Source organism: Mizuhopecten yessoensis, unplaced genomic scaffold (genome assembly GCF_002113885.1).
Source record: "Mizuhopecten yessoensis strain PY_sf001 unplaced genomic scaffold, ASM211388v2 scaffold7521, whole genome shotgun sequence".
NCBI lineage: Eukaryota > Metazoa > Mollusca > Bivalvia > Pectinida > Pectinidae > Mizuhopecten > Mizuhopecten yessoensis.
Window position 1 is genome coordinate 423,408 of NW_018407089.1, and position 15,865 is coordinate 439,272.

General features: G+C 35.7%; 1 protein-coding gene across 1 annotated transcript; it reads left to right on the top strand.

The window, feature by feature from the left end:
* The first annotated feature begins 910 nt into the window (after window positions 1-910).
* On the top strand, window positions 911-8,415 carry LOC110453828 (loricrin-like). Its single transcript, XM_021503000.1, has 7 exons — window positions 911-1,325; window positions 2,667-2,867; window positions 3,792-3,977; window positions 5,839-6,011; window positions 6,449-6,938; window positions 7,317-7,508; window positions 8,231-8,415. The coding sequence occupies exons 1-7, from the start codon at window positions 911-913 to the stop codon at window positions 8,332-8,334; spliced, it is 1,761 nt and encodes a 586-aa protein (XP_021358675.1). The 3' UTR covers window positions 8,335-8,415.
* Window positions 8,416-15,865: the final 7,450 nt, after the last annotated feature.

Genomic DNA, 15,865 nt, shown 5'->3' on the forward strand with positions numbered 1-15,865 from the left:
ATGAGTTAAGTTTGTCTTGAGAAATTTAAATGAAAATGGGAAGTATTTCCGATTGAATTCGTCCCCAGACAAACTCATTCCATCTACCCATGACTTGAAAGTAACAAAATGAAATTAGTTGAACATTAAATGTTCTTTAAAAACACTAAAATTTAGTCGGTAACCGCAGGAACTTTCTTTTTTTAACCTCCAACCAAGAGGAGTGAAAAGCATCTCGCAACGCCAACGTAATTTTGGGATCCTGGTGGTATTTCGAAAGTCTCAATATTTCATATTAAAGGCGTGGTAACAATTTGGCCAATTTTGAAATTTTGTTTGAATATTTTTTGCATGGCTACACACATCAGAGCAAAAGCACTGTAAGATTTGTTTCGACGATTTTGACATTTATAGGTAAAATGGAGCTGTTTGACAAACACCACTTGAAATGAAAATCTATCTCTAATTCATCCCGTTCATTTAATATAAAAAAATCAATGTTTTTATGGCATGAAGAACATTATGGTACCACGTTCCCCTATATACTGTTCTTTATATATAAAGTATTTCCATACTCGACTATTTTTATTATCTATTTTTTTACCATAAAATAGTATGCACACAAAAATGAGCAAGTGTTGGTTTTCGCTTTATACAGATTAACGTCCTACCAACAGCCAAGGTCATTTAAAAACGTCCCTCCTTGTGTGTAATGTATGCGAGCATGCGTGTGATTGCCGGAAGAATGATTTGTTAGTGTATGTGCCTTTTACGATAGCATGGATCTGAAGCCGACTTTGTAGTGCTATCCCACTGAAATACAATGCCAAAGTAAGATGTCTTTTCTTATATTAATTAAGCTTCCGACAACGATGAAAATCAACGACAGGAGCGAGTAAGGTCAAAGTTCAAGCGATTTGGACCAAGCGGGATGTCGTTCGGAGGTGGAAGTCCAGGAGGAAGCGGAGGTTTTGGAATGGGAAGTCCAGGAGAAAACGGTGGATTCGGAATGGGAAGTCCAGGAGGGGGTGGAGGTTTCGGAAATGGAGGATTCGGTAGGGGAGGCCAAGGCGGTGGAGGCGGAAGTCCATTTCATGTTGGTGGAGGTATGGGTGGTATGCCATCCAAAGGGGGCCCAATGAATGGCGGAGCTTTCGGGGGAGGTCCTACGGGCATGGGTTCAGCTCACGGAGGACCGTCATTAGGACCTATGCAGGGACCAAATGCCCCGGGGAACCCGGCAATTGGAGGACTCGCGTCTCCAGGACATGGGATGTTCAATCCCATGGGGTTGCAGTGTATACGTCATCGAATGATGTGTCCCTCTTGGTGCCGAGTTGTGGATGGTAATGGATGTCACTCATGTCCTTGTGGGCCAGGTAACAAACAGCTGTGGATATCTGTTTAATCTTTATTGCAAACTCGGTCAGGAAGAATATAAGATAAGCAACATAAGTTGGTAAATTTCACACAATATATCATTTTGGGGGAATATTTAAAGGATATGTCAACGGAACAACACGTAACAATATCATTGTTTACTAAAGCTTCTTTGTTTAATTGACTAAAAGAATATATATGAGAATATATCTGTAAACCTAACATTTGATAAATTGAATACGAGAATTCTCCTCTCACAGGACCGAAATAAAACATAAAAATATATAAAAACTTGTTTTTTTCACTACACAAGGAATGCAATCGTAGGAAACAGAAGCAAGTGGATAAACACTTTATGTAAATGGGTTACCTTAATATGACCGATATTATCAATTCTAGCAACAGAAACAGTAACTTGAACGAGGAATATGAACACGGAGGGTTACAGGACGAGTGGAGAGACCGTCTAGTAAAATAGAGTGAACATTTTGAACAACAATATATTTTTTGTCTGTTTAAATTTTGTCGATTGCGACACTATGGACAAGAAACGTAATGTTGCTTTAAACATTTATTCAGAGACCCAGACTTTTAAAGACAGAGACTAAGAATCGTTTCAGCAGTCGTGATGTACTTGAACAAAAGAAATGTCATCATTTAGATACGATGAATCACGTATGCCTCTCAGATGGTTTTAATAATTTATTCATGTATGTTACCTGTGTGTGAAGGCGTGCTTGCACTATTGACGTTGTCTATTTTATGGAGCCCGTTTCAACCCGATACTGCCAGCAAATAGTTTATCCATGAATCTTTCATGAATATTCATCTTATTTTCATCTGCATTAAATGCTCACTGTATGAACAAATCATATCCACAGTGCTAGAAACAATCACGAAGTCTTGTGATAATGTTACGCCGTTATGCTGATATTTGTCAATAGACACATTGCTATAGGTAGTCTGTTTCAAATTAAAACGTGAAAATCTTAAAATCAATCAAACAAACGTCTAATGCAGTTCTGTCGGTTTATATTGTTTCAACGGCAATAGACAAAATACACAGGGAAATCGAAACTTTTCAGTTCTTTCAGCTGAATATATACAGATTAAACGGGTATTTTGTGTCCTTTTCTAACAATTACGAACGCAACTAGCTTACATAATATGAAATCCGTACACAAGGTTATTCAAATAAAAATGACGTACGTCACACTTATATAGGGAACGTAAGCATTTAGCAACTGGTTTGTTCCCCATACCACAGCTTAGATCATGCAAGTCAGATTAATGTTTTCCACCACTAGGTGGCGGTATGATAGCTGGTGGGGACATGTCCGGGATGATGTCGGCTTTAAGTTTAGCTTCCTCTTCCCAAAGTTCTTTCACTTCCGGTCAAACGCACAAAGAGTGTGCAGCCACAACGTTGTGTATATCCATGTGCTCTGGATCATACAATCTGGGACCGAAAGGTTCAGATGGGTGTCAGCCCTGTACGTGTCATACCGGTAAGTTGATCATTACATACAGGTTTAAATTGCACAACCAGCGCGATACATATGCATTACATTTCTATTAAGTAAACGCCAATATAGAAGATATAGAAGTTGTGTCCTCTGTTTTGGGAAACAAAAGCGACCAAAATGATGTTTTGGTAATATCTGAAATCGTTATATTTCTCATTCCTTACATATTTTCCCGTTTCCTAACGCTTACATGTCAAGACCTCACATAGCGTTGACGCTAATCGTCCCAAGGTTTCGAGTTATGACCCCTAACTGAAACAAACTAAGGCCTGGATTTGTACCTACATCTCTTGATGTTAAACTTTGAAAAGGGAGCAGTAAGTACTAACCGATTACTCGTTGCTATAGTGACAAGATTACGACATTTTAGTGAGATTGCACTTTTAACGTGGCCTTTAGGTGACCGTAGTTGAATAACCCCAAAGCAGCCAAACCGTCACCTTCATCAAACGAAAAGGGCTTTAAAGACTTTATCATTCTAGTCATCGTCCCATAACACATAAACATTTCACTGATTGGGATGTATGAACACGTATACAATATACTATATAAATTAACATTAAGAAACGCATCGAAATGCGGTAAATTAATGAAATCCTAAAATTGAAAGATTTGTTTTCTTATTACTTCATTGTTGATTAATAACCAATGTGTAGCCACTGCTTGACTATTTTATATAAACCTGACAATGATACGGGATCCATATGGAGCAGACGCAGGGATGATTAACAAGTATAATCTATCAATAATACGCACGAAACAATTGCTAATTAAAAGGGATTATGTTGTATTTGGAGCAAAGGGACGTTTTACCTTGTAGTTAGCCATAAAAGTAACAATTCGGCACTATTTACCGTTTCATTTTTACAACATCCATGCATTCTGTTGGATCATCTGGATCTGCAGGTGGTCTATCTTCGTCATTGTCGTCGTCGTCATCCTTCTCTTCCTCGTCTTCTGGAGGTTATTATGGAAGCGGAAGTGGTGGAGGCGGCGGAAGTGGAAGTATCTCAGGAGGTACTTCCGGTACCGGAACGTTCACCCCTGTTTCAGGAGGGTCAAATTTTGTTTATCAACCGGTCACATCAACAGGTATGTCATATCATGTATACAATACAACGCATGCGTTTATTCTTATAAAGGGGATTGTGCGGATTTATAGATGCCTTCCTAATCCAGTGTATTCTTATATTATTAGGAGAAAGTTCTCATTATCTGCAGTGAATTGTTCGTGCTATAGCGTATTAAAGTTCGAAACTTTTAGCATATTATCATACGGAACATTATCGCTTGTGTTAAATGGACTCTAATGTTGTGTCACATGATCCGAGTTTTGGTCAAGTTAAAATTGCTTGAAATGAGACAGTACATAGCGCTGCTGAAGCATTTCACAACATGCAACCTGAAGCTATTAAACTGCCCTAATATGATTTAAAAGTAAACTTTTTGTTTTTAAATTGTTGTATAAATATTTTTGCATCTTTTGATTTTTTCGATATTTTAGTTATCTATTTTAGATATATTCCTTTTCCTAACGTCCTCTATCTCACAACATATATAACAACATAGTATTTGTATTATTTACGCTGATTATATTCCTGTGGTCATCAAACAAGATTAACTGGTCAAAGGCCACTGGAATAGCGATGGAGGGAGGGGTATATCTACATGTATATGGGCCTGCGCTCTCATTATACTTAATTTGAAAAAAGAACTACAAACGTCGTAGCCACGTGAACGTTAAAGATATGATTTATTAATTTCTAAAACATATGTACGATGTCCGACATAATTCACAGTTCAGCGGCCTCATCCTCAGGTGGTACACACACAACAACAGGTAGTATTTGAGGTTGTGTGCTCGTCCTATATGACATGCGCCTCCACGTGCTCCGTGGGTTACACTTGCGGCAGTGACGGATGCCCGACGTGTGACTGTATTCACCCCTCCGGTAAGTCGAGGCCTGAAATATCCTTAGATACTAGACGACAATCTGAACAGAGGAAATACTTATATGTTTTTTTGTTTTTTTTAATCAATGCTCGTCCAGTCAATCAGGCCTTTGCAGAGAAACATGACGGATATGTTTCATTGCAATAAAAACGACAAATCTTCCATTAGTTATTTTAAAATTCAAATAATTTAAAATTTGATAATAAAAATAAAAAAAATTGTCAAAGCACAAATCATGTTTATATTTTTTGGTGGGTTAGAAATTCAGCCTAGGCGAGCAAATGTATGTCAAAGTTATTTCCCATATAATTTTCTCTTTCTTTCTCAGAATTCATGGTATTGAAAATCATATTTTGTCAAAACAAATTTAAATCAAAGTTTTTGCATCTAAATTTACAAAGTATAAAAATAGTATTTGAATCTTTGCAAGTTTGTGCACATAAAAGGTCTTTTGATTTCTTTATTAAGATAATTGACAATATATATATGTCTAAGATTTGTAATCAATCTAAATTTAGTTTCCTTTTATTAAAATCACTGTTAAACGGGTTCTAGCTGGTTTCGAAATAAACAATTTCACCTGAAAGAATACAAAAGTTAATAGAAACATTTTTATTTTGAGTTGTTGGCATAGCAACTCAGCAGGTGACGATACAGCGCCCTCTGTACTGCGAAGCTACGTTTTATTGCCAAAGTCATTGTTCGACGGGATATCAATGTGGGCAAGATGGTTGTCCGACATGTCACTGTCTCCATCCTGTACATCAAAGTAAGCCAATCAGATAATATCTTTCTCTACATAGAACCAATCAGAATCTAACTCTCAATGAATGAGCGATAATTTTTCGAATGAATCCATTGGTATTTACCACACATTTGAAGATTGCGAGACTTTGGTAAAATATGTTGAAGTGTCACGAACAGTGGCATTAACTGACGCAAACATTAAACGAATAGACTACTTGAACATACAGTGAATAAATAGTTCTGCTTTATAAGCTATTCAAGTCGAGCCAGTACCGGAAGTGCCTCACCAGGAGACGATCTTCATCACCGGAAACACGGGAACGGAATGTCACGAATGTGTACAACAGCCCGCGCCGGTATATATAACGGAGCCTGCCACGGAGTGTCAATACAACTGTGGAGAATTACCCCAATACGTCATAGAGGTTAGTCAAGCGTGGGAATAATATTGTTATAAAATATGAATTGTTACATATAAATAAATTTTCTCCGGTGATATATATAGTGAAATCAATTTAATTTCCATAGATATGCTTCGTTATCCCTGATACACACTACAATGACACATTCTAAGTATTCCTTTGTCAATATGGCATTGACAATAAACCAACATAACCAAATTACCACTCGTTTGAACGGATAGATCACAAGACGTCAGGCTGACTGCATACATGTACTGTCCCATAATGCAATTCGTGCCGTATCCGTTAATTACATTTGTACTGTTACATATATCATACTTAATGCTGATTACCCGTTTTAACTGAGGTACGTTTAAAACTATCCTAATCCTTATGTAGCATTTTGTGTTTCAACTCGGTTCAGTTAAAAAAATCCTTTTGTAATTTCTTCTCAATAACAGAGACCGAAACCGCAGCCACACTATCAGACCGTAGTAGTACAACAACCGGAAGTATGTCACAATTGCGAAACTGCACAGTCCGTTTCTTTACCACAATATGTTTACCTTAGACCAGAAACACAACATGTAATTACCAAACCGCAGGAAGTGTGTCACGAATGCGAAACTAACAACTATCAACCGGTCTATGTTGGCAAGCCTCAACATCAGACAGTTGTTGTACATCAACCGGAAGTATGTCACGAATGCGAAACTAACAACTATCAACCGGTCTATGTTGCCAAGCCTCAACCTCAGACAGTTGTTGTACATCAACCAGAAGTATGTCACGAATGCGAAACTAACAATTATAAGCCAGTGTATATTGCAAAACCACAACCACAGACTAAACCAATATATGTACAAAGACCGATCTATACACAGACAGTGGCAGCCAAGCCTAAACCAGTGTACGTTACCCAAGGGCGTCCACAGATAGTCACAAACACAGGTTTGTCTTATATCATATTTTCACAAAGTGAAAGCTGGTACATTATTCTTGCATTTTTAAGAGTCTGTATAAAACATGAAATGTCGGAGTTACGGAAAGGATATCAAATATATTTTACGTTTAACATTTTAAATGAAATGTATGTACATGTAACTTAACAAGCTTCGAATTAATGCTTCTGTCTTAGTACATCAATTGAGAAAACAAATGTGGTAATAGGACTTGTGTAAACCATTGAGAATTACGGATGTTTTGGCGATTTAACATGCTAAGAAACGTAGAAACATGATCCTTAATCTATATCATTAATTGAGACATGGAAAAACGCATAAAAAACGTTTTATTCCATTTACATAATTTGTGTTTTCCTGGAAACAGGCCATTCAAGCGGAGGCATTATGTTGGGAGTTTTAACAAGCGGTAGTTCTTCCGGCGGAGGTGGCGGAGGGAGTTACAGTGGCGGAAATGGAGGCGGAGGGATACACACGGGTATCGCCAGTAATGGTGTAGGGGGCGGGGCTGGTGGAGGAGGCTATTCCTCCAGCGGCAGCAGTGGAGGGATGGCGGAAGGTACATTTAGATGCTATTTTAAAAAAAAACATGTTTTGACAGTCTACAAGATATTTGCCAAAGTTATATTCTGATATGAACGTTAGAGCGGATCAGATTGATTACATTAACTTGGACATGATCTTTACATATACATTGTATATACTTGTTGGTGTTAAGAAAACATGCTGGATTTTGTTGTATAATTGTATATAAAAAACATAGATTTCCTTTTAAATATGTCCCCCTAGTCGCTGCACATTTCCTCAGAGTCCCATGTGTATAGTGTAGATATAGTTTCTGTCTTTTTTCCTTTCCTTTTGTCCTTTCTATTTCCTTTCCTTTCTTCCTCTCTTTTATTTCTCCTATTCCACACCTTTAAGATTTGATTCAGCGTTCGTTTTTGTCGACCATTTGTTGGCCCTAATAACCTATGCTGTGTTGATGGGCCGTTAAGCATTAATGATAATAATAGTAATAATAATATGATTTTGAATATGTTGTTCAATTTAAGTGCCATTATGAAAAGGTCAATGATTCAACTCAATGTCGATTACATGTATATAATTCAATACCGTACGAAGAATACAAAGACGACTTACCCAAATAAAAAAGCTGCGATACACAAATTGCTTATGTAGCCAGTGTATACATACATATAAGCAATCCTATAGAATAGTACCGTCCATCGTCGTTTAAATAATGGATAATTTCATCTTTGTGTCAACTTACTATTGCTTCAGGTTCGTGCCCGCCGATACCTCATGATTGTGATCCCTCCTGTATTAAATATGACGTACCCCACTGTCGTCGCTGTCTATGTGAGAACTGTACGTATCAACAGTGAAACATACAAACGTGTTATTTAGTATGTATTTATATCATGTTTCCCGCTGTCGTTGCTGTCTTTGTGAGCGCTGTAAGAATCCATATTGAAACAGAGGGACATTTAATTAAGTATATATTTAAGTATGCAACCCACTGTTACCAATGTCTGGTTGAAAGCTATATGCATCCACGTTGTAACATAGAAACATATCATTTAATATATTTAAATAGTGTACCCCACTGTCACCACTGTCTGTGAGAACCGTACGTATCCATATTTTAAAAAATAAGAGACATTTTATTAAGTATGTATTTGTATGATATATCCCAATGTCACCAATATTTCGCTGGGATATTTCAATATAAAACATATGGACATCCAATTTTGTCTATAATTTACGTTTCATGTTGTGAAGTATTAAATGTTACAATTTCACGTTCTCTTTATTTCGCCAGCGAAGCTAACTGCTATATATTCACGAGGCTGAATACAATATTCGTCACATCATATTCTTATCATATCAGATTGCGACTGCTTCAAGCATCCAGACATGTCCGTCAAACGTCACATAACTAACAATCCTCGTTTGCCTGTTTCCGGTTTAACGTTACTGTAACAGCGGGCAGTATGTCTTGTTTCTTGTAATTTGACTTAGACGTACTTAAGTGTAATTTTATCTCATTTATTTTTCAGCTCTCCCCCAGTATGGTGGTTCCCGGTATCATGGCTAGACGTACGATTGGGCACACTAGATACGAGTAAAGCAAGTTTGTTTTTATATAAAAGAGTGTTTGTGTTATTTGTATTTAAAACAGTGGAACTTCCATAATGCTGATTCCAATAATGGTAAATGGTTTGAACAAACAGTGAGGTTGTCCATTTAGATGTCGATAATAAATCATGTGTATCTACACATCATTTTCAACACTGCAGACTACAAACATTAAAGGCTATAATGGTTTTTCCCCGTATCAAAACCCAATACACACACTTCCATACGGGCCAAGCGTTATTGTTAAGTTTATTTATCTATACATGTAAATGAATACTAAAATCAAATAATAATCAAAGTACTGAAAGTACTGAAAGCTAAGGCAAAAGTTATACTAAGATATATATATTATTTTTGGAAAGGGGAACAAAATAAAGACGATTTAAGTTCCCATCATATTGAACAGAAGGATTAACTGTTAATTTTGTTATAAATCATAGTTTTATGTAAAAGTTTACCACTGTGAAGTTATTCTTCTTATGTGTACAGTATATCTGTATATGCTTGTCAGAAGAGGGGTACCAAGTGTTCTCTAGAATGTATTATTTTAGACCTTTTAGATACTTCATTTGCATAGGAGTTGCTTCCCTCTGTCCATATTTCAAACGTTAAAAAGTGAAATTGGCAATTTTAAACCAATAAATAGATTATGCACAGATTGTGTTCATCATTGAACTTTGCCTTTGTTGTTGAATAAGATATCAACCAAGTTTCATCAGAATCTGGCCTTATCTGACAAAGTTAATTGGCAAAAACCATTGACCAATCAGAGCACAGTATGCTAATTAATTATACATGGCTTTCACTCAACTTTGAACTTATCATCGAAGTTTGTAAATTGATCACTAATATTCAAGCAAATTATCTTGTAAAGTGTAGACATTGACCAGGGTATGCATGCTTTTTAATACGTGTGAATTGTGTTCAAGTTTCAAATTTGTATCAGTCTGTGTATATTGTTTATACACAAACCCAAGTTTCATTAAAACTGAACAATATTTAAGGATATTAACTTTGCTGAAACCAAATTGTGGACAGACTAGTGGATGACTGCTTTCCATACAATGTACCTTTACAAGTCTGTCAATTTTTTTGAAAAGCTTTTAAAAACAGTGTTTCACATATTCACTGCAGTGAAAAGGTCTCTTCTTATGAAAAATGGAACTATTTTGCATTAGTGTTCCTAGGAACAAATAAGATAAAAAGCACTCTAATACAATATAATACATTGTCGTATGTTTCAATATTGAATAAGATAACCAAAATATAATAGAGTTACACTATTTTTTCCCTCTATTTCCATTGCATAAATTCTTCGCAAAAAGAAATGTAAAGCATATGTTCAGCTTTATCGTTGTCGTCATAGGCTAGCATTTGAAATAAGATGCAAATATCAATTTCAAATATATTTTAAAAGAGTACTGCAAATGTACCATCTAGAGCACATACTATGTTATTACAGTTGTCATTATTGTTGGTTTTGATACCATTGTGCAACAAATGTTGACAAAAGTTGAGGTTGCATTTGTATTTGTTTGAAGTTCATGATTTGATGTTCAGAATGATGGAGCAAGTTTTAAACATTTTGTTTGAATACTTAGTTAGGACTGCACTGACATTTACCCTGTCACATGCACAGGTTGTGTAGCTGTAGCCTTCACCTTGAATGTATGAACTTGACCTTAAAACTGTCTTCACCAATTGATGTATGAAATTTAGAAATGACCTTTCAAGAAATATAGTTGAAAACTTAAGGAACAATTGCTTTCGTTGACATAGCCAAGATTACATCTTGTGTGGGATTCCTCTCATATATCACACAAGATTTGATATCAAAAGTTGGACACGGTAAAATCGAGTGAAATTAACAAATATCAAGTTACACGTTATAACTTTATTTTATTTTATTGATATTGAGCATAAACATTGATAAAAGTACAATTTATACCAGGGATGTTACATTTCTTTTACTGCTTAACATTTGCGTTGACTTTTTATTCACTAGACAAAAACTAGTAGGAACCCATGACCAGTATTTCTATCTTTTAAAAAGATATTTTCAATGTTTTTCAAATTTGCTCGCAGCACCCATTCTAACATTAGTGCCTTTAGCCTGTAGGGGCTGTTCAATCACATCCATTAGGCTTTCAGCATCAATAATCACAGATTCAATCTGTTCCACTCCCAAGTAAAGATCACCGACTTCTCCATTTTGCAAGGAAAGTATTTGAACTATTTAGTCAGAGTTTTCTCCTATATACGGTAACTGATAGACTTTAAAATGTCATGTCACTGTTGGTACAGTTCTTGCAGCCATTTGAAAAAGCTCATGAAGTCCTCAAAGGTATGATAGAAGGGGTTCAGTTCCTATTTCTCATCCTCCTTCCTCCCATCAATAACCATCCATGTCTGTTGTAATGTTGATTGCTTTCCCCTAAAATAGAATATAGTCACCAAATACTTTCTGCACCAGCAATAATAATGTATAGAGACAATATTCAAACGAAATAGGAGGCATAGCAGTATGATGAGCGTGTACAGTGAGAAATAAGGCATTACAGCTTCGGAATTCATTAATATGGTTCACAAACATTTCAGTACATGTAAGTCAATCTCTTTGGTAGCAGAACTAAATATAAACAAAATGTACATAAAAGTCAACTTATAACACCACATCTCATGGGGGCTTAAGACACCTTAACTGGTTTTTTAGATAGTAAAACATGTGTACATAAAAAAGGTACAAGTAAAAACAAAACAAAATTATCTTTCTTTTTATATATTAGCCATCGAATTGAAAAGCCTGATACAGTTGAAACAGTACTCTTGTGGAAAAAGAAGGAAACATTTTCTTGAACCACAGTAAAAAAGAGGACAGTTTAAACACACGCACCTAGATATTCACGGTTTTCATTAATACAAAAGATGAAGCAGTACATCACTCTCCCCTTGTTGTTTCCAGAAAAAATAAATTGGGAAACATGGAGATGTCCATTGCACTCCTTTGTTTTGCTTACAGTGTGCAAATGTGCCTACTATGAGCTGATAAGCTTTCCATGTGATGGTTTTGTTTTTTTATGTGCTGTACCCAAATGTGTTTAATGTGCTTAAATTATCAAGTGCTGATGTACTTACCGTGTGCAATGTGCCTATTATGTGCAAAATGCATGTTTATTTTTATTTTGTTCATGTTTTGTTCAAATACAAGCTCTTTGTAGCTTATTGAAAAATTGACATAAAATAAATATTGCTGTATCTTATAAGTGCTTAAGGATTTTAACCGTAGTTTTTGGGACTATATAGAAAAACTTTTCCCCAGTATGAGATTCTTTTACACCTTTTGTCATAAACCAAGTTATGTTCAGATTTCAGACAGAAGATACAAATGTACTTTGAAATTGTACAACTCAGAAAAGGTTAAAAAAATCATTATATTTCCAATTTTTCGGCGAAGAATTATTCTATCTCTCAAGTTATAAATGATTCCTGTGTGACCTAGTATTGATCATTAAATAAGGTCAATTAAAACAAATATTGTGTTTCTGCTAACCCCACAGATACTGGACACTCTAATAGTAATATGATGTGTATAAACTATCACACATTACTTATTGGTGTGTCTGGCACCTGTGGCTAACCTGACCTATCCTATATGTGTGTGCCTACAATACCATTAAGTTTGTATAATAATGCACTGTGAAAGTCAGAACTCCTGCTCCATATAAGCACAGTGAAGATTTTTTTCAAATTAAAAAAAAAAAAAGAAGCTTGTGCTAATATTTACCTATCTATTTTTTTCTGCGGATGATAGTAGAAACACATAGTAGTTGTTTTGGCCTTATTTTGTCTGTCATTTCAAAATATTTAGAACTACTCTACTTTTTTTAAGTTCAAAAACATCAAGTAGTATAACAATTGAAACTGAAATGACAGCCAACATAACAATGAATCTAATAATACAATGTTTATAACATGTTTCTTTTTCAACTGAATCAGAAAAAAATTAAGGCCAAATATCCTCACAATCAATGTGAAATCAGTCGGGAGCACCTTGTGACGCTGTTATTCACTAGTGTAAAAAGTCCATTCATTTGTTTGTTTTTGCATAATCACTGCTATACATACCGTTGAAACACCTTCCTTTTTGTCATCGCCGCTGACAACATGCGTCACGCTTGGCCACAAATCACCGAAATCGGGATCCAGATCCTTATTTATGAATCAGTTGTATGTAAACGTTGCCGAAATGTATGCATATTGTTTAATGTCAATGCTGCTTAAACAATCTGCCTTATATAAAGACAAAACTCGCCTGCATTTTCGTCTTTTCCGCGTTGCGAACGATATCTAGGCCTACACAAAATGAAAGTAAAATGTGCGCATGTCTAAGGCTTAATGTAAGGGAGATCACTCGTCTTCTTTTCGTAGTACATGTCTGAAATCATTCCGAAGGCGAAATAGATTCATCTTCATCAACTATTCATTTGTTGTTGTTTTGTGTATAATGAAAAAGATCATCCTGTTATATGGTAATACTTGACAAATAAATGAAATACACAAATCACACAAACAGACATACAAAATGTAGGCTTATCGGCGGATATTTCTTCGTTTTTGGCCGAGTTGTTAGCGAGCAGGCGTTTACACCTCTTTATCTTAGGATGAAAATGGAACAAAATGGTAATACTGCGAAGGAAAAGAAGTTTCAGGTTAGAATACAAATATGGAACTAGAGATGGCCAGGGGCTAGTACTAATATTAATACCCGGCCGGGCGATCCCATGCCTAAATTTACTTTTAGTTGAGCAAGCCTGGTGTGAATCACATGGGGCGATTTTAGAATTAATTGACAGGATCCGCATCCACTATTAGGATTTTTTTGTATGAACTTTTTCTGTTGATCGACTACATAATTTTAAGTTATGCCCTGCTTATATGTCATGAAATGATCAAGTTTACGTAGCAAGTGCAATCGAAATCTGATTTGACTGCCGTGTTGGAAACTTAGTCCGTCTTCCGATAGGGCCTAGCCAGGGACAGTATATACGTCCCTGGCTTTGCATATAGGTCGACCATCTAAATATGGGTGTCATGATCATATATGGAAATTGTAGTAAACATGACGGCATCAGTAGTAATACTTTTAGTAATATTTTAAGAGATTTTAGTAAGGATTTGTTATTTCAGCGAATATGAAATATTTTGATAACATTATACTCATATGAGGCGTGAATCTTATATATTATTACAGATTAGCACTTTTTGATTTTGCTCAGTTAGTTGGAACAGAACCGCTTCATAGCTCTGACTACACAATATATAAATGTAGGCCGGGACGTAAATGCAAGAGTCATGCACACATTTTAGCCAATCAGAGGACAGTATTTTCGTGTAACCGCTTAATCTAGCGACAGTTCCAAGAGTAAATAAACAGTGTATTTTTTATAAGAATACGAAGTTGTAGAAGGATACTCAGTTCTAACTAAGAATACGATTAGATCTAATGACTTTAGAGTGAACTTGAGTCCGTGGTAATGAATTTTATTTGCTGTTTGCTTAGTATTACTGGTAAATGACGTAGGTCTCGTTTATGAATATCTGAGCTCATTAACTGAATTATTTTACAGGAAGTTGCGTGAAGCATGCATGACCTAGTCTACTTGCACTTCCCGATTGAAATAAACAGGGTGCATTTTCAAGAAGAATACGACGTTGTAATAAGATTACATGTTCTACCAAGGAAATGAATTATATTTACAAGCCTTTCAAGTGAATTTGAGTCCAAAGAAGTGCATAATAAAGACAGTAGGTCCGGCATATGATTCAATTTAGTACCATCTGCTGTCACTAGAGGGGGTATAGGTGGAGATGACATTTATGAATATCTTGAGCTCATTACTGAAGTAATACCAATAGCTTGCGGCTAACGCCTTAGCTAAAAATATTTATCAAAATACAATTTATAAAAAATACATGTATCTAAACAAACGTTATCAAAACTGTTGATTGTTGTCAAATAGCCGTAAATGTTAGTCTGATTTTACAGTTGTACCAAGTTTGATTTCAATTGATTTGGCAATTCTTGTGTAGAAGTTGAAAAAGTCTCCGTCAATCCGAGGCATTGATGTCCTCCTAGGTTATCGGACCAAAACGAGAAATACGAACTCTGGTCGGGACTTCATAAGGAACATTTGCATCAAGCTTTAAATTAAATAAGTGTTTCTGAAGGAGAAGTCGAGAATGTATAGCTCACTTGAGCAATCATGCAGGCTTACGAGATAAAGGGGTACGGTAGTGATAGAGAGATAGTAGCAACGTTTAAGTTTAACTAACTAAGGATAGTTCAGTTTTAAAATAGGGAGACAGACCTGCCTCTCCGACGTATTGAATACTGTTAATATATGCAAAATAATAATTTAGTTTTAAAATGTTAATGCATTGATCCCGGTAAATACCAATATTTGGATAAAAAATGTCCGTGTTTGCATGCAAAGGAACAACAAAGGGTAAGACACGAAACTGAGTATTATTAACATATGTCCTATAGTATTTTCCTTTAGGTGGTACGACATCTAATCTCCAAATAGACATCCGTTTAAAGGTGTGTTACATAATTTCTGTACGTATCTGTATCTCAGTATGGTGTGTGTGTTTTACTGTTTACCCAAGCCTGTGTTTGTGATAAACGACATGATAAGGGACGTTATTCCGGTATGTTTGTTAGCTTGACTTCAAAATATTTTCTTAGTATTTTTCGCCCCTATAATGATAGTTTAC

Bases quoted from the DNA above. Each gene is read 5' to 3' on its own strand.
- LOC110453828 (XM_021503000.1), top strand. From the start codon at position 911: ATGTCGTTCGGAGGTGGAAGTCCAGGAGGAAGCGGAGGTTTTGGAATG. The intron at 1,326-2,666 runs GTAATGGATGTC...TTCCACCACTAG, and splicing joins TTGGTGCCGAGTTGTGGATG to GTGGCGGTATGATAGCTGGT. The intron at 3,978-5,838 runs GTATGTCATATC...CTGCTTTATAAG, and splicing joins TCAACCGGTCACATCAACAG to CTATTCAAGTCGAGCCAGTA.